The 23,592-nt window shown below is 35.3% G+C and overlaps 1 protein-coding gene across 2 annotated transcripts in view; it reads left to right on the forward strand.

Moving 5' to 3' along the window:
* The window catches only part of SPOCK3 (SPARC (osteonectin), cwcv and kazal like domains proteoglycan 3), a 260,834-nt gene that overhangs the window by 193,439 nt on the left and 43,803 nt on the right, over positions 1-23,592 (forward strand). For both annotated transcript variants that reach the window (XM_075197912.1, XM_075197906.1), the window contains exons 5-6: positions 9,387-9,513; positions 20,423-20,537. In XM_075197912.1, the coding sequence (XP_075054013.1) occupies positions 9,387-9,513; positions 20,423-20,537 (242 nt within the window). The remainder of the gene's footprint in view (positions 1-9,386; positions 9,514-20,422; positions 20,538-23,592) is intronic.

A 23,592-nucleotide genomic window follows, 5' to 3' on the forward strand; every position in this document is an offset into this window, starting at 1 on the left:
TGTAAATACAAGAAATAAAGTATAATTTCTGCTTCACATTAAAAAAGCCCTTGCTGAGAGCAGTAATTGAATTTGAATTGAATGTTTTAAACAATCTATAGTTGAATGGGTTTTAAAGGATTTGTCTAACTTACATGCAAGGTGGTCTACATGTATAAAACAATATGAAAGCCATAAGAGTTGTACTCTAATGAAAGCACTAAACTGCAGGGAATTCCACAAGAACAAATTGCATTTTTTTCCCCCTTGATTATATCAGTCAATCATTGACTGTGAATTCTCAGCAGTGTAAATGTTACATTAAATCTGGAATATTTTTTTTTCTTAATACAAACACTATATTTTTTATGTGATGATTCTTTGTTTTTTTGTTTTTTGTTCCAAGCTACCTTTTCTGTGCCAATTTCTTCCTGCAGTCATAAGTAATATAGTACAAGTATTGGAAATTTCAGCTCACCTGTCTCAGTTGAATGCTCAAATATATATTACAATAAAACTTGACAGGCAGACACAGCTACTGTTGTTCTTTTGTGTTTTTATTTTACTTTGTGGAAACAATGTTGCCACACATTGCAAAACAGAAAACCCCTTAGAGCTCCTACTAATAGGCATTGGAAAAACAACACTAGAGCAATACTAATTAAAAGTGTATATAAAGGTGCGTATCTTGTATTGTCTTGCAACAAATTGTCCGAAGCATGTTCTCAAAACTTCCCAGCAGCATAGTTGGCTATGTGCTTAACTAGCATTCTCATAGAACTACATTGTTTTAGTGAGAGCCAGTGCTTCTGAATGGTGAGGACAACGTTAAAATGAATGGAAAGTGAATGTCATAAAGGGCACAATGTTAAATACTGTATTGTGCATGCCTAGAAAACAAGCCTTGTGTCTATGCGCGTATTTTACACGTGTGTGTGTATATGTGCATATCTACACATGTGCCTCCTTACAACTGGAGAGGTGAGAAGGAAAGTGGCAGTCTAACATAGGCGGTGTACAGTGAAGATGTGTTTACGCAAAGGCAATGGAGGCAGACCAACTAGAGCGTATTTTACAAAAAAAATATTTTTGCTACTTCCTAAACGATAGAGGTTGAAATGGGGGGGTATACGTGGTATGCCATACTGCCACTTCTCCTATTGCCTTCACTGTAAAACGATTAAATTCCATTCACTTACATTCCCATTACAATTTTCATACCGCCACTTCTAAATTTCCACTTCACCCACTGGTACACGAGGAGGAGTATTATATCTGCTGTGTTATATCAAGCCTAATAGTGGATGTGTTTTTCGCTATTAAAACAAATGCTAATAAACTTTTATTGTGTTCATGACCTGATTGTATGTTTGCATATGTGATATATGGGTGCTTGATGTAAGCTCAACGTAAATCTGCCATATCTGCTACAGGAGCAAAGCTGAACATATCTTGAGACTCCTTTGGCTCAGCATATGGGTGTAAATACGCTATTTTTATTGGCAGCTTTTTTTTTTTAGCATAAATTAGGCTCAACTTATGTTAACCGTAATTTACCAGTTTTCCCACAGTGTGTGTGTACAGGTGCATTCACTGACATCATTTCTGTGACTATCAGTATCAAAGAGCCTTTTATAGGTTTTAAGAACATGCATCAGGTGCATAAAATCTATGACTGTGTATACAAGGTCCTAGTTTGATTGAGTAGTGGATACTATAAAAGTGTTTTTTCTTTATCATGATATGAATTAAAGAAAACGAGGATCTCTCACATCTGGATGAAGTACTAGCTCTATTCATCTGCGACTATATGTCCTAATACCAAGACTGTAATATAGTACCATAAAGGTGTTTGCAGTCTGGTGAGACCCGAGTGAAAACTTTTAATTAATTATTACATGAAGCTCCAATAAAAACACAATGTTACTATGAATGCTCTTCTTTTGGTTTTGCCTTACCTGTGAAATTTCCCAGAGGGTGCAGAGAAAATGATAACCACAGTGTTTTTTATTGTATGATAACACGTGCTGGGAATTCTAATTGCTATAGAAACTAATGAGTACGATGCTGTTTAATGATTTACCTTTGTTGTGAAAAAGAACAGAAGTCCATCATATGAGAACTGCACTATTTTGTGACATATGGTGTTTAATTATGACTGATATAACAATATTGTTAATGGAAAATATGCATCTATGCTGGTGTAAAACAAATTAGATGTTTGCAAAGCACAATCAGCAATTCACAGCATAATCTAAAGGGATTCCTTGTAATTGCAACTGTGACATACTATATGGATTGTACCAAAGATACTGGACTTGTAGATATCATAGAGAACAGATAAAAACAATATGTATTAGGAAAGTTATTAATTATTTTCTAATATAATATATTGTACAGTTCATAGTAAGTAGGGTTGAAGAAAACATTACAAGTCGATGGACTTCAACTAATTATACTTTCTAGCTTTGCTGTTTTGTTTGCCAGAACCAGCCCTCAGAGAGGCAGATGTCAATTTATGTTCACAGTATGAAAACAAAGTCCTTCCTGACCCCATAAGAAATGTTAGGAAAATTCCCTGGAATAATTATCTGAATAATGCCATCCTTTAATTCTAGCTAGAGTCAACATTTAGTTTAAAAATGGCATCCGATCAACTTTTGAATCCAGTTTGCCTGGTCATCACCATCTACATTGGTAGAGAATACCATAGTCTGATTACATTGCAACCTTAACCACCCTACTCCATTCTGAAAACATCTTTCTTTCAGTCACAGTAGAAGTTCCTTTGTCAATTGGCCAGTCATTGACAGTCATCTGCACAGTTATTATACAAATCATTGTATTGGCTTCGGACATATTTAAACATACTAATTATGTCACATCTAAGTCACATTGTTTTCAATATAAACAAGCCCAGTTCGTCTAGTCTTTTTTAAAATTAATAATGCAAAATAAAAATATATAATCATTCTCATAAGTGCTTCTCGTAGACAGTTAAACCCATATCTGAGATGGGGTCTGACTGGTGACTTATAAATTATTTTGAGCATCACATGCATCTATCACCTTTCTAATGCATTCAACAGTTTTAGTAGGCTTTGCATTAACTGTATTGTACAGAGTGCTGCTATTCAGTGTAGACTTTTTCATATTTCCCTATTGTTCTTGCCACAGCCTAGAACATAACCTTATTTTTGTCTATGTTAAACTTGATCTGTCATTCCCCTGCCCAAATTTCCAATTTCTTAGACTCCTTCTTTCTATGTTTTAATAACACTACCTGGTGTCATTTGCAGTGACAGTGGAGACACATTACATTACAGACCATCTACAAGGCAACTAAAATTAATTACAAAAAGACTATGGCCTGTACTTGATGCCTGTGGTGCATCACTGGCGACTGTAATTCAGCTTGAATATGTTCCATAATGATGCCCTGCTTTTTATCTTCTGCCATATGAACCAATATACTAGGTGCATGTTGCTCTTTAAAAACAAATCTTTATTATACACAAACGTGAAATATCCAAATTTTCATTATTTAATGTATTGTGCTATATGATATTGTTTTTAATAAATTTGGGTTAAGAGTAACATGTACTTTGTGTGGTTTGTAAGGTTCCTATTCTATGTCCTTAAGCAGTTTGCTAAGGATACGTAGCCAGCACTTCTAAGCCTACACTGACAAGTAAGACAACCCCATATAAGTATTTCTCACAGGTCCTAGTATTTTCATTTTATGTACCATCCTGTTATGTGGAACACTATCAAATACTTTTGAAAAATGTATATATATTGCGTCCAGTGCACCAGCACTATACACATTTAACATTCAGTTCAAAAGCAGGAGGGTCTTGACACGACGGATAGCTTATCATATATTTGTACATGTGTGTAACTGAGACTCCTGCATTTAATGTACAAATACAGGCCTGGCCAACCTGTGGCTCTCCAGATGTTGTGAAACTACAAGTCCCATGATGCCCTGCAAGATATTGGCTATCTACTAGCAACGCATGCTGGGTGTATAGTTTTACAACACTTGGAGAGCCACAGGTTGGCCAGGCCTGTACAATAGAATAGCAGTTTTTTTTACTGGTTCACAGATATACTGGGGGATTTCTTTGTTTTTGTTTCTCTTTTTAGTGCACTACCAAGATCCAGTTTGATCACATTGGTCTAGTATGACTCATCCTTCATCAACCATTGATTCTTGTATTCTCTACAATATAGAGATTCTTGTATTCTCTACAATATATTTTGAAAAGGTCCCCCTAGAATTCATTCAAATATTTTAATTATGGCTCACACATCTATTATTTTGTAACTGTTGTTGCTCCCTATTTTAAAAAAAATCAGTACCACATTTGCCTCATGTCAATCATGTGATAGTTACTCTGTTATGAAGGAGTCCTTAAATATAAGAGTGGTATTATACAAAAGTAACATATTTCCTGCTATTTGTTCCTACTGTATGAACAATGTTGGAATTAATGAATTTAAAAGGTCAGCCTTTTTATTTATTGTTTTTGATTGCGGATTTTAACAAAGTGAATGGTGGGATTATTAAATTATTATAGAAAAATGGGCACAAAGGGATCACAAACACATCTCAGGTCTTACTTAAGATTGAACATATCTAATTACATTGATGACACGCGCACAAGCAGCACAAAAAAAATGTGTTTTTGTCTAAATATTATTGTTTGGTAATTACAAACAAGTATTGTTCCAGCTTTCCATGAGAACTTGGCCACTGCTCTATTGTTCCCTATGTCAGTACAAGTAATATGTTGGCTCACAGACATTCAGTATTGTAAATGAAAGTTGCCAGTTTATTTGTTTTTATGTGTGTCCACCATGCCTCAATTATACATACCACATATTATTTGCATAACAAATAGGATTTCATTTGATGACTCTTTGTATAGGTTAACACAAGATGTGCCGCTGTTTATTGCTGATGCACCACAAGATGCATGTTACCTGAACATGTCATGTCTTTAACCAAAAAACAGCTACACTGAAGTAGTGAGTAAACTTATTGTAGCTACTAATAAACCCATAGTAAAAATGTACAGTAAAAACAAGCTCTTTAATTTGTCTGATTAAATTTAATTACATTTGAGAGGGTATGTTATTTATAGATTCAAAAAGAAAATAGGGTATCATGATGACATTTTAAAACATTAAATTGTACAAGTGAAAGCTTCTGTAAGATCATGCAAGGAGTTCTCTTATAATTCCTATGAGAGAGGCAGACCCTGAGCATCTGTGTCCGTCCTACAGTGTTCCTGGGAGCCATCCTGACTTATTAATCTTCAACCTGCTGCGTTATTATTACAGTTGAATTGCAGATAACATCAACCCCGGGGCCTGCATGCTCATGGAAGGGTCCTCCATAGAGACGGCAACCCCTAAGACACTACCTGTGGCTCTCTATGGACTTACAACCAGCCCTGTCTGGGACTTACCCCAGTGTGACCTATGTGTTAAAGGTCTTGGATCCTGCTGTTTATCACAAATCTATATACTCCATCCCCACCATGAGGACTCCCAATAGGTGTACTTGAATCAATCATCCTTGACCAGCAGGAGTGCACCATGACTGGAATTTTTACATTCTGACCAACCTTTACTTTAAGTCTACACTAGTCTCATTCTCTGATCTTCATTTAAACTTCCACCTCCCTTCTAGGGAGCTCTCCAGAGAACTAAGAAATGTCTTAGATCTATATTGTGCATTAACCAGCTTCCATCTTACCTCCTCTCACTGTCTCACTTTTGTCTAAGTCTAAGCTATCTCCAGTAAAGCTTTCTGAAAAGACCGCAGACTAAATGAACCTTCAATGTTTGACACTTTGGGAGGATGCGTTAGCCATTTCTACGGAGGTGAAGGAACAGTTCTTTCTATTCGCTTATGCCTGGTCTATGACAAAGCTAGACTTGTTATAATTGTTTTAGCTCTGCCCAAAGATAGTCTCATTTTGGACTGATGTATTTCATTTGATCTCTAACCTTCAGAAAATATGATATCTTCGGACTCTATTTTAGCTCTATTCCCCAGTTAACCCTTTAGTTGGAGGAAGGGTGTAAATATGTTATTCAAAGTGGCTTAATCCTTCTTCCAAATAAACTTAAAACACAAAGTGACTTGTCTAAGCTCTTGAATTTTGAATGACTGTAGATCCAAAAAATACCAGGATTTGGGAGTTAATCCATACACACAATAAAAGGAACAAGTGCCTGTAGAGGTCTGACATTTATTATATGCAAATTCTGCCAAGTCATTTTGTAATTCTAAATTATAGCACCTCAGGTACTTCTCTAATACCTAATTGACCTTTTTGGTATGACCATTGGTCTGTAAATGGTAGGCTGAAGATCATTGCCCAAATTACAGCAGAAAGTTCTCCAGTACAAACAAATTGAGACCCTCTATGTGACACAATGCTTTCTGGAATACTATGCAATTTGATGACATCCTGCACAAATAATAAGGTCAAATTCTTAACTGAACTCAGCCTTATTATTTGTACAAAGTGAGAGACATTTGGCTTAACTGATTCACAATGACCCAGATGGTCTTGAAACCATTTGCTGGGGTCAGATTGGCTGTAAAATCCATTGAGACATGTGACTATAGCCCCTTGGAAATGGGTAAAGGTAATAGTTGACTTAGAGGAAGATTCTATGGATTCTTATTTTGGGCACACACCTCATAAAGTCCCTGAAATTTGTCTTCAGAGAGGGACACCAGACAGAGAAGTTTAGTGGTTTTAGAAATATCAGGATGACCAACAAACTTATTTTCATGTGCTTCAGGTAAAACAGTGAGGAGAAGTGTCCACGGTTATCACAAGATTAACTGTAGAAAATAAAAGAGCCCATCGTGCCTATATAGGGTTTAAAATTTCTGCTAACTCCATATAATGTAAGTTCTTATCGTCACAAAATGTAAGAACAGGATAGCAAGCCTTCCTCGTGTCTATTCTCTTTTATTTCTGTACCCCTCTATAGTAATCAATAAAATGAAAAAATGATATGTGTATTTTAGGACAGTGTACGAATATATCCTCTTTTAGCAAATATTTTCAGTTTTAACCTCCTTGAAGTGGATGTGTTCTATTCTATAACTTTTATGAAGCTATGAATAAATATGTCCTTTTCCTCAAATGAAGCAATTAAATTAAACAATGTAGATTTTCTTTGTTTTAATGTTCAGTTCTTAAATTGTTAATTGTCATTAGCTGCTACTAGGTGCATTGGCCACAAATGTAAACAACGAGCTGGTGTGCAAAATATAGAGGATACATTACATCCACATTTCTATATCTTGGTTCATAACATTTTCTTTTGGGGTGTTTGGTGTATCTTCTATATGATTCATTTCTATGAGATGAATTAAGGATGAAATTACCATTTTGATGTGATGTTCAAATTTAATATATAGTACTTTTACTTTCACCAAAAAAGCGTTCTGAAATAAAAACTGTTTTTTTGTGTGTAGACAGAGTCAGAGAGGTAAGAGGACCTTGTTTGCAAACTCACAATCTATAGGACAATGAGAGTTTGATACATGAGGTTAAGTGCCACATATTGCATATTGGTCCAGCCAGATTGAAATGGTAAAAAGCACTAAGTGAGCTATATGATCCAGTCACACAGCAATGTATGTCAGAGGGTCAGAGAGTTGTGGTCTTTTGTGAACTGTGTAAAGGGTGTTAATAGGTACCCTAGGGAGATTAAGAGGGTTTTTGAGGCATTTTATAAGCTAGCCTGCAGAGGTGGGTTTTCAGAAAACACTTGAAGGTTTGAAGACTGAAGGGCAGTCTTAATGTGCAAGAAAGGGCATTCCACGTAGTGGGTGCAGTCCCCAAAAAAATCCTGTAACTTGGAATTGGAGGATGTAATGAGAGTGATGAGAGACACAGACTTTGTGCAGAACAGAGGTTTTGAGTTGGGAAATATTTTGAGACAAGTGAGGAGATGTATGTTAGTGTAGTTTTGTTCATTATCTTGAATATTAGTAGAAGTATTTTATATTGGACAACCAATGCAGAGGCTGACAGAGCTCCTCAGCAGTGGAAGAATGACGTGCAAGGAAAATCAATCTAGCCACTGCATGCAAAATAGATTGTAGGGGAGAGATCAGTAAGGATTGTAGCTTAATAGTCAATGTGTGAGGTGTATGTGTGTGTGTGTGTGTATGTATGTATATATATATATATATATATATATATATGTATATGTGTGTATGTATATATATATATATATATATATATATATATATATATATATATTAGGGTAGGACTCAAGTTTGCCCATAGAACGGCCTGAATAATTCATGGTTTCAACTATTCCTTGGATATTCTGATCCATGTTAACATAACACCAAAACACAGTTGTTGGCTGCACAATAATGCTACTAATCTTACATTCTACAACATTCCAAAGGGCTCTGTTAGATTGAGATCTGGTAATGGTAAAGGCGATTGAAGTACACTGAGCTCATAGTCATGTCCATGAAACCTGCTTGAGAAGAAGTGTGCTTTATGACATGGCGCATTATGCTACTGGAAGTAACCATTAAAAGATGGGTTAGAGATGCACATGACCGGTAATAATACTCAGGTAGAAAGTGGAACTTAAACAATGCTCAATTGTTATTAAGTGGCTTAATGTGTGCCAAGAAATCATTCCCCAAACCATTACACCATCACCGCCAAGGCAGGATGGATCCATGGAAACTCCAACTCTACCATCTGCGTGTCACAGTAGAAATTGAGATTTGTCAAATTAGGCAAAGTTTTACCAATTTTCAACTGTCCAGTTTTGGCGAGCCTATGCCCACTCTAGCCACAGTTCTTATGTGACAGGAATGGAACCTGGTGTGGTATTTTGCTGCTGCAGCTCATCCACTTCGACGGGCTGTACATTCAGAGATGCTCATCTGCATACCATTATTGTATCTCATGGTAGTTTCAGTTACTGTAACCTTCCTCTCAGCTTGAACTAGTCTGGTCAATCTTCTCTGACCTAATTCAGTATCAAAAATCCAAAGGGGATCTTCAGTTGCTGAGATACCCAAAACACCCTGTGTTGCAACAAAAATCATTCCATAGTCAACGCTACTTATTTGATCATACTTATTCCCAGTTCTGGTGGTTTGTCTGTACCACAACAGAAGCTCTTGACCATGTCTGTATGCATTTATGCATTAATTAGCAACTGCTAATTAGATATTTGCATAAGTGAGCAGGTGTACAGCTGGTCACTGATTACAAGTGTAAAATGCATATACTAACATTGTTGAAAAATAAATATGTTAATAAAATTATAGACAAAATAATATTTTATTTGTTATTACTTGCACATAACTAATAAATATAATTTTATTACAGCATGAAGGAAGCTGGGTTAACTTATAAATACTGGAGAGGTGTTCCTCTTTCTTCCAGCTGCAAGCAGTGTCCAATAGCTTACACAAATCCTGTCTGTGGATCGGATGGCCATTCATATTTATCTCAGGTAAGAGCTTCATTCTAGCATATATACACCTTTAAAAATTGCTCCTATAGAACAGCTTCAATTAACTTTCTTAGTCTAGTTGTACAATTGTATGAACATCTTCCATTAATATCAAATATACACTGTATTTCATTTGTCTTTATCTTGTTTAAAGTATAAAGAAAAAAAAACAAATCAATTGTGTAATTTTAAATGTTATGCAATTTTATATTTACATAAACAATAAAATATATATACAATGCAAAGCTCTAAAGCTGAAGTTGAGAATTGTCCAAACTTGTTTCATTGTGGTGATGAACACCACTTGATATTATCAATCATTTTCAATAACACACACACACAATTTTTCTTTATGATAGCAGTCATTAAATGAAAATAAACTAAAGATATTTTCTCATTCTATAAAATATAAGAAGCTACAAGTTCCCAAAATGACACTATAATTATTGTTTAACACATATTTTTTTGTTTAGTGTTTATAAATATCTCAAAAACTAAAGAACAAAAAACAAATAAAACAAAAACCTTACTTATAAAAAAAATTTCCTGGTATTGCTGTAAATCTAATTCTGCTTTAGCTGAATGTGCAGCAGCATGTGAACACAATGATGGCTGTGAGATGGACATTCCATATGGCTCTCTTTTGATACACTGTGATCCTACAGCTGTGCAGTTATTCTTACTTAGAAAACATTCAATGCTTCAATATTTATCGCAGTTGGCTAAAGTAGTTTTCTTCTCACTTCTCACACCACACCACTTCTCTTTTTTTTTTAGTTTCAATTTTAGCAACAAGTTTTTTTGGTTATGACTAGCAAAGCACATTTATATCAGGCTAGAGGCTATATGTCTCTAACTTCATGTATACTGCCAGGAATGGGAACTGTACACTCAATGACAAACCAGTGTCCCTCCTTAGTTCCTGCCTCTTCAGAGGACCATTGGTCTGTCACTTTGAACGCATGAATATAGTGCTCAAATTGAACACACTTTTGTGAAGCACATCCACACTCAGCGGTGGGTTATTTCAGGTACCCTAGTGAAGTCATGATAATGTCATAACACATTTCATTTGTGGTGGAGGACCCATTAGCAGTGTATGGCGTGTCCAAATAAAGATAGGACTATAATTAATAGTGTTCGTGTGCAGAGTAGATCCATGAGAGCCTTCATTCGCTATTGGGTCTCCCCAAAGTGTAAAAAATTAAAAATGAAATGATATTTATGAAAAAAAAAAAAATATATATATATATATATATATATATATATATATATATATATATATGAAACATTTATACATTTATAAAAATAAATGTTGACGAATCCAACCCTCCCTTCATACCTAAATTGTGGCATACATTGTTATTATTAGGGGTGATTATTATGACAGCCCCATAATATTCCACCTATTCCTGGCCATAACTTACCATTCTCCAAAATTGACATTGTTTGTGTATACAATAACCAGGGAGGATTTTTTTTAAACTAAAATACACACCTTAGATCTTGGATCCCATCCATTTTAATCATTATATATATATATATATATATATATATATATATATATATATATATATATTACACAGTATATACCGTGGTAGATGTGGGGGTGTATACAGTGGCATGCCATACTGCCACTTTTCTGCTGCCTCATTGGACAACTACTAAATTTCATTCACTTACATTCCCATTTCATTTTTCGTACCAGAGCTCAGAACTTTTCATACCTCCACCTCTAAATTTCCACTTCGACCATTGTCCCTCTCTCTCTATTTATTTTTATATATATATATATATATGTGTGTGTGTGTGTGTGTGTGTGTGTGTGTGTGTATATATATATATATATATATATATATATATATATATAAAATTAAATTTTAGGTTTACAGTCTGGGGCTTTTGTAATTATAAGAAACTATACAAAACATCAGGAAAAGTCTGTTTTTTCATATTTTATAGACCAGCTTTAAAGGAAGCAATGCAGTATAAAATACGGTTTTGTGGACTTAGAGATAAGAAAGTTATGCCCGTTAGAATCAATCTATCACAAAAAGGGTAATTTGGTCTTATCATGACGTGGTTAAAAAAATACAATTTTGACCCCAGAGATAGGATTGTATAAATACCAAGAAATTATGTTTGCTACGATTCCCCTCGAATTTCTGCTCAAAATTCACAAATCACTTAGAAATTTTTTTTCTGCTCTGCTTGGAAATATCAATTTGCTCCAACTTTCTCAGGATCCCATCTCCAGTTTCAGCTATATACAATATATGTGGTGCCACAGACAGCACAACACAGTGAGTTACAGCTAACATTTTAAAACAGTGACTAGGTACTTCCCATCTTGATTCTGCACAAACCATCAATTCCCAAAATTATGCAGATTCAACAAAACCGAAAGGCATCATTTATAAAGATGTCATTTTTAGGCATACTGTTCACGAGTGTGTACTGTTTTACTTTTACCCTCTGTATATTATTTCCAGCAGTGATAGTTGGTGGTGATAACCATATGTTGAACGATGAAATGTTATAGTAGAATTATTACAAACATTAAATCATAATGACTGAGAACTTACAATATAACAATGAACATATACATCATAATAACACTTATCGCCATTAACAAGGTCAATTCTAGATATAAAACGAACATGTTATTTTTTGGTTTTGAATGGACTATCTGGTTTTGTGTATTTCTCCCAAAAGAGACTATAATGCATTACATATATTTGATCAGGGATGATATTCCAAACTTTGTGCCCTTGCCCCCTTCCCTTCATGAACATATTACACACATCATGTTATCAATGTCACACAGCTTGCAATAGTTTCTGTTTTTTACATAATGTATGGCTTATTGTTTTGAAATTGGGAACCTTCTTGGCACTAATTGAAAAGGTTGTTGGTGATGGAGAAATGGCAGCACTCTCTGATATCGCATTATTGGTTTCAATTAACCTGTCATAAATGGCACTTTCCTTCACAATATAATTAAACAATAAAGGCTTTAGTTAGGGAGGCTGAACAGATTGACTAGTGATAGCGACAAGTTCAGAAAATATGTACTGTATATATTATGCACTGTGTTTTGCACCAGTCAATGAATGGTAAAAAATACACAAGTTACAATGTTAATGTATTGCTTCGGTATTTGCACATTATATAGCTAATGAGGAGGGGACTTCTGCCAGTCAGTACATTGTAAATAATACACCTATTGAGATAGAAAACAAGGTATTACCTGGAAAGTTGAACACCTGTATGGGTAATGACCAACACATAAATAAAGTACTGAATACAAGAAGAAGTAAAGATGTGTACAATGGGAAAAAACTTACACAAATCTATTGGACTACAATAGCTTGTGAATCATAATAGGGCTAACTAACTAGGATGTAAATGTAACAAGTGTGCAATGTTCAGCACTGAAGATTAAGCTTATGTCACAAGTCACAATCACATATAATAGCAATCACAGATATTTTCGCCTAGAACAATCCAGGAAACATGAGTGCTAGAAGAATTATAAGCTCCTTTATAAGGCTATAGATATGTGATAATTGGTGATTTGTGCTTATTATGCAACTTCACACTCAATGTACTGTAATTGGTCTGATTCTCCAGAAGGTGTCAATTATTTGGCAAATTTTTAATGGAGTCTGGACCTACTCACTACACGATTTCTGGAAACTAATTTATAATATTAATGTAATAAAATATGATAATTAACGAATCTAAATGTAATACACTTTAATACACTAAATAATAATAAAGGTCATCATCATATGTTAATTGTACTTTTTTATGTCGCATTTCAGACTTGTTAATACTTGAATCCAATTTCCAGTTACAAATAACAATTTGCTTTTGGTATTATGTCAGTCCCCAGTGGTGCACTCTAGGTGGAAAGAATACTACATAACAAATAAGTTAAAGATAAAAAGTCAACAGAAGACATCATTAATATTAATGTTATATGTGTATAAAGCTCAGGTCTGGTTGAAAGTAATGCACTGAGCCTGTGATAGATCAGAGTTAAAGGCTACAGTAAGCATTATTTTTATTCTATCACACTTGTTTAAATGTCATAGAAAGAATAGATTAAAAAATATGTGTTTTTATTTTTTAACACAAAAATGTACCTTATTAGTCCAGGACGTATCCATTTATATTTTGTAATAACTGGCTACTGATTGTTTCTAACTGTGGCCCTCTCACTTTTATTCACCCTAATTATAATTAGGGATTCTGATTTTCAGTTTTAACTGAAAAGTCACAAAACCCCTACTTAGAGCTTTCCTGGGGGTAAATGTATGAACATGCGGGTTCTTCAACACCCGCGTGTTCAGCGTGTTCGGCGATTAAATTTCAAGCGGCGCTGCATTGTAAAGGGAATTTTCCCTTTACAATGCAGCGCCGCTTGAAATTTAATCGCCGAACACGCTGAACACGCGGGTGTTGAAGAACCCGCATGTTCATACATTTACCCCCTGGTGTTTTCAGTTAAATAAATAATTGCAAAATCCAAAATCTTATTTCCTCAGTTAAATGAAAGAGCCTGAGTGCACATACATCACCACACCATACAAATACAGCTGTATTTATATGGCCCAGGAAACGGTGTGGTGACGTTCATAAGTTGATCTGCCAGTCACACAGGAAGGGTGAGAAGAAATAGAAAAGAAATGTGATAGATTAATGAGACAGGGAAAGAAACAGAGAGAGAGACACTAAGGAAGACAGGGAACGGCAGGGGGCATCATCTAATGTAAACTTAATGCTCCTACTCCCTTTCTTTGAGGCATATTCCAATGTGCTTGTAAGGTTTCAACATGCAGCTCCAAACAGAGTAACATAGGTCACATTGACAATAATGCAGTGGTGGACAATGGATTGGGGTAGTATTTGTATTTGTGATAGCATTTTTACAGTATTTTTATTTATAACACTACAGGCCCCAAAGGGCCCATGATGTCAGGGCATGCTGGTGCTTGTAATGTTGGGAGGAGCTCCAGTGCTTTCAGCATTGTTTATTTTCTCCCAGTGAGGGGTGCTGATAACGATGAATTGTCAAGTGACCAGTGAAGTTTATCAGATTAATATGACGGGAGAGAATAAGAACACACACACAACAGCTCTGGTGTTCTAAGAACTCTGAACTCTGCTTTACTAAGACAAAGACATCAGTTTTTGAAGTTCAGATTGCGTAGACATATCACAATCGTGCAAGTGTATCAAGTATGTAAAATATAAGGCATTATGCCAACCAATAGAAAAGTACATATCTCAAGGCTAAATAGACTAGAGAAAAAATATATTAGATGTGGGTATAATGATATTTCAGCGTATTTCTAGAAATATCACTAATAAACAGGTGCCTTATCTATGCTCCTCATTAGACCATGAGTCTAATAAGTAACAAAGGGCTGTTGTGTATCTTACCTGGCACTGAGCCAATATATCATATATGCAAACCTTAAGACCTTGATTTTAGTAAGGGACAAAATACATCTGCAGGCTATGAATCTAACCTGCTTGTAGTTTCATTTCGTACTTCTTTTTTTAACAAGAAAAACGTTAACTTCTTCAGGTGCAAACATTTGTTTCTTTGCGATCCACCTAGGACAGATCAGTGTGACTCTACGCTGTAGGTTTCCCTGTTATAGTGTGGCAAAACTAGCCGTTCACAGCCTGGTGCTGTTTACGGCTTTTGTGGAGGGACCCCACATTGTTTATCCCCCACAATTAACAGTAATTAACACAGGCTATGAATGCTGGTGCTTAGTTTACTTTGGAATGGGAGAGCATGCATTTTAATTTTTATTTTACTTTAAAATGACAGTCATCATCATCAATTTCATTATGATTGCTGGTGTCTCCAATATGCAGCCACATCAAGTTACTTTGAAAGCCTATCTTGATGCTCTTTAAGCGTTTCTAAGTGTAGTCGCATTAAACGCACTATACTGAGTTGCACGTTTCTTAAGATATGAACACAGAATAAACATGTAAATGCATAATTTATACTGCACACATTTTACATGAATGTTTTAGATGCAAATGCGTCCAACTCTAAATGAGCCCCATGATGTTGAAACATGATGTTGGTAAGTTTATCCAAAATAAAAGCAGAAGCTATTTCAATTAGTCTCATCACTGCAAGATATTTCATAATATATGCGTGTCAATAGATTTATCGATTGCTAGAACCTAAAAAAATCAGCTTCAATCTCAAGTGTTGGAGTACAAAATAATGCTTTCACAAGTGATTGAATTATTATTGGGTAGGTTGGGAAATTTAGCTGGAAGATGAACATTATCAGTGAGGAATTCATCTTTCGGCCGCACCAAAAGTCCCTAGTGGAGCTGTACATAATTGTGGCCACACGGCTGAATCTCATCCAATTTAGTTACCTGTTATGTATGGTAAAATTGTAAAGTGATACTGGGTAGAACGATCTGCTCTTCTCTCTAATTGTATGGCTGTGTAGTGTGAGAACATATCTACATTTCAAATCTGGTCTTATTCTTGTGATCCTACACTAATATGTTTATGAGGCAACAAAATAAAATGTAAGAAAAAATACAGAAGTCTTAAAATATCTTGTCATTTGTGAAGAATTTTAGGGCACTTGTATGTTAAAAACGACATCAGACTTTCTATAATTACAGAAATTCTACTTGATTAATAATCAGAAATGCAATCAGTGAATGTCACCTTTTAAGTCTTGTAATGTGAAAATATGTAGTCTGATATAGGCACGTGCTAAGCAGATTTATTAAGTATGATGTCTTATTTTCACATAAATGAGCCAATTTTAAATGTAACCTTTGCTATTTCTAATCAGAATCACTAAGACAAGAGGGACATCAAGGAGTAATATGAGGTAGACTGTGGGAAAGGTTAAAGAAAAAGAGAAAGGATCATGAAATTCTAAATGTATAAAATAAGGAACGGAAATTTAACATGACACAGTTAAGACCCTCATTAGTTAGTAAAATGTGCATATTCCTTTGTTAGAACAAGCAGCAGGCTACCTACTTTACTCTGTACAGAAAAGACTGCTATTGTTGCGTTATGGGGAATTTCATTACTTTGTGATTATATGTTATTGCAGATTGCATATCACTTCTATGAAAACAAACTATTTCATGTTCATTCATTGATCAAGAATACATTTTGTAAAAAAGCAGAAAAAACTAAATTAGTAAATTGGGCAGCACGGTGGCTTAATGGTTAGCACTTCTGCTTACAGCACTGGGGTCATGAGTTCGATTCCCGACCATGGCACTATCTGTGTGGAGTTTCTATGCTCTCCCCGTGTTTGTGTGGGTTTCCTCCTGGTGCTCCGGTTTCCTCCCACACTCCAAAAACATACTAGTAGGTTAATAAACTGCTATCAAAATTGACCCTAGTTTCTCTCTCTATCTGTCTGTGTGTATGTTAGGAAATTTAGACTGTAAGCTCCAATGGGGCAGGGACTGATGTGAATGAGCTCTCTGTACAGCACTGCAGAATTAGTGGCACTATATAAATGATGATGATGAGTAAATTGGCCATCTGACTCACACAAATATATAAAGCTAATAATCTATGTTAAATATGTATTGAAAATATCCATGACCTTAAAATGAACCGACTGATACATCTGTCTTTTGGTTCCTAGACTCTGTCTAATGCTAGAAACCTCATTTGGTTTTGTGTGGTCAAACTCCAGGAAGTTGTAGTTAGTTCTGTCACTATTGTGTGATTGGAAGGTCCTATTCTGTATATGCTATTATTATTATTATCATCCTTTATTTATGTAGCACCAACATATTACACAGATCTTTATAGAGATCAATTATTCATATCTGTTTCTACCTCACTAGAGTTTGCAATCCAAATTATTAAAATACTATACAAACAGAAGACCACTAACTAAACACACTATGGTTTATTTCCTGAAATGCTAAATAACCTACCAGTATGTTTTTTGAGGACTTAGGAGCACCTAAAGGGAAGCCACACAGTCACGAGAAGAACATACAGACTCAACACAGAAAGTGCCCAGACCAGAAGAGGGCCCAAGACCCAATGCTCTGAGCAATGATTATTACTGTGCCACCATGCTGCCCATTTCTACATTTATGAACATAAATTGCACATTGCCACTATCTTTCAAGCGTTACATATACAAGTCTTCCATGATTGGCTCTCACAAGTGCTCACTTCACTATTTAACACACACATAACTTTATCTATATTCACATATATATATATAGATGCACACATTACAATAGACAGAGTTGGCATGCAATTTGGAAACAACGACATTTTTACTATATTGAAAATCTCAAGGCTAGTAACAAAAAAAGCAGGTAACAACAGCAATTCAGCTGTACATATAGTAGAATATATATAATTTAATCCTTCAAATATATTTTGGATTACTTGGTTATTGTGATTGGTCATTTGATATAGGTTAAAATGCTGATACATATATCATTTCATTAGGGGCATTATAAAATTTAGATTAAAAATGCACCACATTGCCAGCATTTTTAAGTGACTCCTTAGTATTTCAAGAGGGATAGGTTCAATTCCTTTAAATTTAAACAGTTCAGTATTGTGTGATGAGTAAGTGTAATTGATGAATGTTTCCATTTGAAATACATTATTATCTATATTACTTTAAAAGTTTTGATAGGCTTGTAAAAAAAAACAGACAAGAAAACACAGTAGTGCAATATTTTCCCTATTATCTCTGAAACTTAGTAAATGAGATCCATGAACTGTTGATAACTATTTCAGAATGGAGAAGAAAAATATTTGATAGACATTTTCTCCATATATGTATCTGAACCAGAAGCAGGTGCTGTACTGTTAATCCCGAAATCCATGGTCAGTATGTGCCATGATGTTATAGGTATTTGTAATTATTTTGCAAGCAATATTGTAGGCTGTACTATATACATTGGTTAGATTACAGTCTTGTTTAGTTTGAATTGTGAGCATTTTATAAATTATGCACCTTTACATGAATTTTCAACCAACTGTGGGAGGAGACCGGATGACCTGAAGGAAACCAACACAAACACAGTGATAACATACAAACTCTACACAGATAGTGCCCAGGTCAGAAGAGAGTCTAAGGAACCAATGCTGTGAGACAGTGGTTGTTTCTATGTAGTCTCCCCACCATAAACCTGGATATATATGATAATACAATTCTTACCATGAAAAAATAAGATATTGGAAATCAAAGAAGTGTTGCATATAAAATCACAATGCTGTAGTGCTTTTGTACAGGACATGAAACTCAAGGTGACTTTTGATATCATTATCTATAGGAGTAATAGTTTTTGACAAATACATTACAGTTTCCTTTACTATTTAGCCAAATATTTGTTCAGAAAGCTGAGGTCCCTGTGACAGGTAAACAGTACAAAGACAAGTGGATTACTCAAGATACTGTAATTCTTCAGATACGAGATAACAGACATAGGTGTCCTTCACTTTAGCCTAAAGGTCTCTGATGCACATTACTTTCATTCACGCACAGTTCTCTTGATGTGAGGAAGGCATATGCCTGGCAGGTTAGTAAGGATTTGGATTGTACAAGGTATGTCAGTCAAGGCTTATCTCTGAATTGAAACAAAGGCAAAGAAGAGAAAGAGAAACCACTTCATTATAGGCTTTTTCTGATGGAGAGTCACCTAAATATATATTTCCGGCTCTTCCTTTCAGATGAAGCAACCAATACCATTGTCCACGCGCTTATCATCTCCCAGCTGGACTACTGCAACCTTCTCCTCACTGGCCTCCCCCCTCTTCGTTCTATACTCAATGCAGCTGCGAGGCTCATCTTCCTTTCCCGCCGCTCCTCTTCTGCCTCACCTCTCTGCCTTGCCCTTCACTGGCTCCCCTACCCCTTCCGTATCCTTTTTGAAACTTCTTACCCTCACCTCCCACGCTCCATCCGTTTGTCCCCTAACCTGTGCTCCTTCAAATGGGCACTCAAAACCCATCTCTTCCTTAAAGCCTACCAGCCTTCCACCGCTCGCTCCCATCCCCTGGTTCCTTCTCTGTAGAGGTGTGCGCTTGCTCCCCCCTCTTACTCCCTTAGTGCCGGCCGTCTGTTTCCCCTCCCTTTAGGATGTAAGCTCTTATGAGCAGGGCCCTTCTCCCTACTGTCTCTCTACCTTCTCTTCTGCTCCTACTCCATTATATTTGCTTTGCCTGGAGCCTCTGAAGTTTTGGTACTAATTGTTTATTGTTCTGTACTGTTATTCCTTGTACTGTCCATTGTTTGTACTGTGTTCGGCGCTGCGGAAACCTTGTGGCGCCTTATAAATAAATAATAATAATAATAATTTAACTCTATATCATACATGCTCACTCTTCTGGAATGTCCCAGACGCTCCCAAATTTGTGTAGGTGTCCCGGACTCCTGGGAGAGCAGACCATTCTCCTACATCCTACAGGAGCGGGGCCTTGATGACGTGATTTACAGTGAATCACATAGTTTTAGCCCTGCCTCATTGTGGTGAAATGGGCTAAAATGACTGGATTCGAGGCGAGGCGACTACAAACACCTCCCCTCTGGGATCTTCTGGAGGGGAAAATTGAACAAGTATGATATAGATAGATAGATAGATAGATAGATAGATAGATAGATAGTTAGATATAAGTATATATATATATATATATATATATATATATATATATATATATATATATATATATATGTATAAATATAAGTGCATACTTAACTTAAGAAAATCTTGATATAATGCTAAAAAAAAGGGTACTTTATAACCTGATTTTCATGTCAAGGCAAATTGTAAGTATCTGTAAATGACATAGATAAGATCACCAGTAACATGTAGATCATATGATTTTGTTTTTATATTTCAGTGTAAATTAGAATATCAAACCTGCATTTTGGGGAAACAAATAACAGTGAAGTGTGAAGGACACTGTCCATGTTCTTCCAGCAAATCGAGAACTGTAAACAAAAATAATAAAAGAGGTAAGAAATTATACATTTTATATCAATATGACAAAAAGCATAAATGCCAAGAAAATGATAAATACAGGAAAATGATCATACAACCCCACATGCATGATATTTAGTAGATGTTCCCTTTTACATAATCCTATTTATGATCTGAGGGTTTTCCCCTTCATGTTCAAGCCAGTTTTCACAATTGTCTGTTGTTTCCATTATTTTTTTTTAATATATTTTAGATTACCAAAGTATATTTTAAATTGTATTTCCCAGGAAAGATAGGGCGTTCTTTTTTGGGAAAATAAACATTGTTAGGTAAAACACAACTTTTCTAACAATGCAATCACATACTTACCAACTTTTAGATGCTGCTGTCCAGGAGGGGAGGTGGGGAAACGGGGGATTATGGGCAGAGTGGGTGGGGCTTGACGAATTGCATAATTTTGCCCTCGTCCCCACGATGTACTGATGCAGACATATCATTTTACATCAGGGGTCAGGGCCAAAATGACACGATTCCATAAGAATCGCGTCATGGTGGCTCTAATGCTGCCCACTTCTCTAGGAAGTGGGCAGATGAGGGAGGTTGCCCTACTTTCCTGGGAGACCTACCTGGAATTTGGGAGTCTCCTGGACATTCCAGGAGTGTTGGCAATTATGTGTAATTATACAGGTCTTTTGAGTATAACAATATGCAATATGTGTGGTGTATTTCAAAGGTGTAGAAGTGCTAGTGTAGTGAATACAAGCTATATATTTTTTATTTGTTTTACTTATATTAGGATTTATTTAACTGTTTCCCTTTTAAAAAATGTTTATTATCCTTATTTTTAAGTTGGGAGACCCTGATTCATTTGAAGGTTCTCCCTTTTTGCTTTACCCTGTCACCTGTGTTTGTATATATTTTTGTATCATGTTGTGTCTTGGTTCTGTTTTCTGTATATGTAATGTACGGCGCTGCGGACCTTTTGTGGCGCCTTATAAGTCAAAGATAATAATAATAATAATAATTAAAAGCAGCATATAGCATTCCTGCCATCTTGTCTAGATCCTCTAGCTGTAAGTCATAGCCAGGGCAGGCAGTGTCACTCTTCTATGAAAAGTGCTGACTCGATATTCTTTTGGTCCATTTTAAAACGTCAGGTCGGAGCAAAGGGGCCACTGTGCCGTATTTTAAGACATGAGTTAGTTGACAAGTACTTACCATTCAACGAAGGATCTTGTTCAAAGCCATAAATCTGCACTTAAACCATAGCAACCAAACAAACATTTCTTTTCATTGTCTATGCCCCACTCCACATATAAAACCTCACATATGAGCACTTTTTGTATATAAACCTTACCTTTAATAATATATTTTTATTTTGTTTACTAGAAATTCTGGGTTTTTTTGCTTGTTATGTTTGAGCAAATAAATTGCTATAATGCCTGTGCTAATGATAACTATATATTATATTATAAAGCCCAGTAAGTACATAAAAGCAACTTTGCAGATATACATTTTTGGATTCTGAAACGTAGATAAACATAATGGGAAATGATGTGGTTGTGTTAGTAATGTATTTCCATTGTATAAAACTTTCATTACAACTGGAACAACAATTTACACATAAATATGTGGAAAGTTTCCAACCTTGAATTTAACTATAAAAGGATTCAAGAAAAAAATAAACTCGATTAAGGCTATGAATATTTCAGAATCCTTACATTCAATGTGAAAGTGGTAAACCAGTGACATATGTTTGCATATTTTCATAATCCATAACAAAAGTTGTAATGTTCTAAAAGCAGTGGCATTTTATACGGAAACATCTGTGTACTGATCATTGCTGCTAAGTCAATATATCCACAAAAGCAGCAGTGTAAATTAAATCATTTTTTTTTCATTTCCTACTTCAGCCATAATTGTGCTTGTACCCCCTGTTATTTCCACTCCTGCCTGTACATAATTTAATTGCTCTTGCTTAATATTTTATAGAACTAGCACAGCATTCTTCTAAATTTAGCGCCTTCCAACATGCTTTACATCTATCCATTTTTAGCTTCCACTACTCATCCCCCCTTCCACCTCAGCAAGCTCCTTAGTATTCCTATTATTAAAATGTTGACTTACATACTATAATCATTCATAATCATCCTATCTTGTTCAGGCTTAGTCAGCTAAAGGGGATGTCAGCCCAAAACCTACCATTTAAATCCAGGAACTCTGTCACATAAAAAAGGTTTTTATATTCTGGTATAATAATTAATGATTCCATACCTTTTATTGATGCCTCTCTTTTAGGCATATATTCAGAAAGAAAATTCATATTCAGAAGAAAAGTACATTTAAGTATAACATTCAAAAACCTACTGTCTCAGATAGGCATCACATAATATTAGTATAATGTTGCTGTAGATGTCTGTAGTTCACAGTAATCTTCACCAAGAATACCTGTCAATCATTCAGAACTTATACAGGAGAGTGCACATATGACCATATTCAATTCCCAATGCACCAACATCCAAATGCAGGTAGAAGATGAAAAATAACTTCCATTAAAATTGTTCCTTCTACAACCCAAGTTTCAACAGCAACTAAAGCACCCTCATGCTTCATCAGTGGTAGAACATCTACAGTTGTAAAATACTCTAATACATGTTGTGTAATAGTGACATATGTAGTCACCTTTCTACATTAAATAACAAAATATGTTATAATACTTATGATGAAGCTAATTTGAACCCAAGAGAGATAAAAATAGAAGAAAAAAAAATACTTTTAAGATAATGCAATTCTGATTATCTGTATCTAGTTCAATTGGGGGGGGGGGCAATTTTAAGTTTAATCCAAAATAATTATTTTTAATTTACCCTGGAAAAAACACATTCTATGCCCATAAGTGAGAACAAAGTATCAATATTCTAATTGCGTTCCAAAACGGAATGATGGGATATACTAGTAATTAATCTTCCAGTATTGTGTAAATGCTCCTGGACCCTGTGTTTAAGCCTGTAAAAATATTTTCCCACATTTTGTTTATCACAGTTACAATTTAGCCATTAAATCACATCACAAATTTTTGATCAAAAACAT

This window comes from Mixophyes fleayi, chromosome 1, assembly GCF_038048845.1.
Source record: "Mixophyes fleayi isolate aMixFle1 chromosome 1, aMixFle1.hap1, whole genome shotgun sequence".
NCBI lineage: Eukaryota > Metazoa > Chordata > Amphibia > Anura > Limnodynastidae > Mixophyes > Mixophyes fleayi.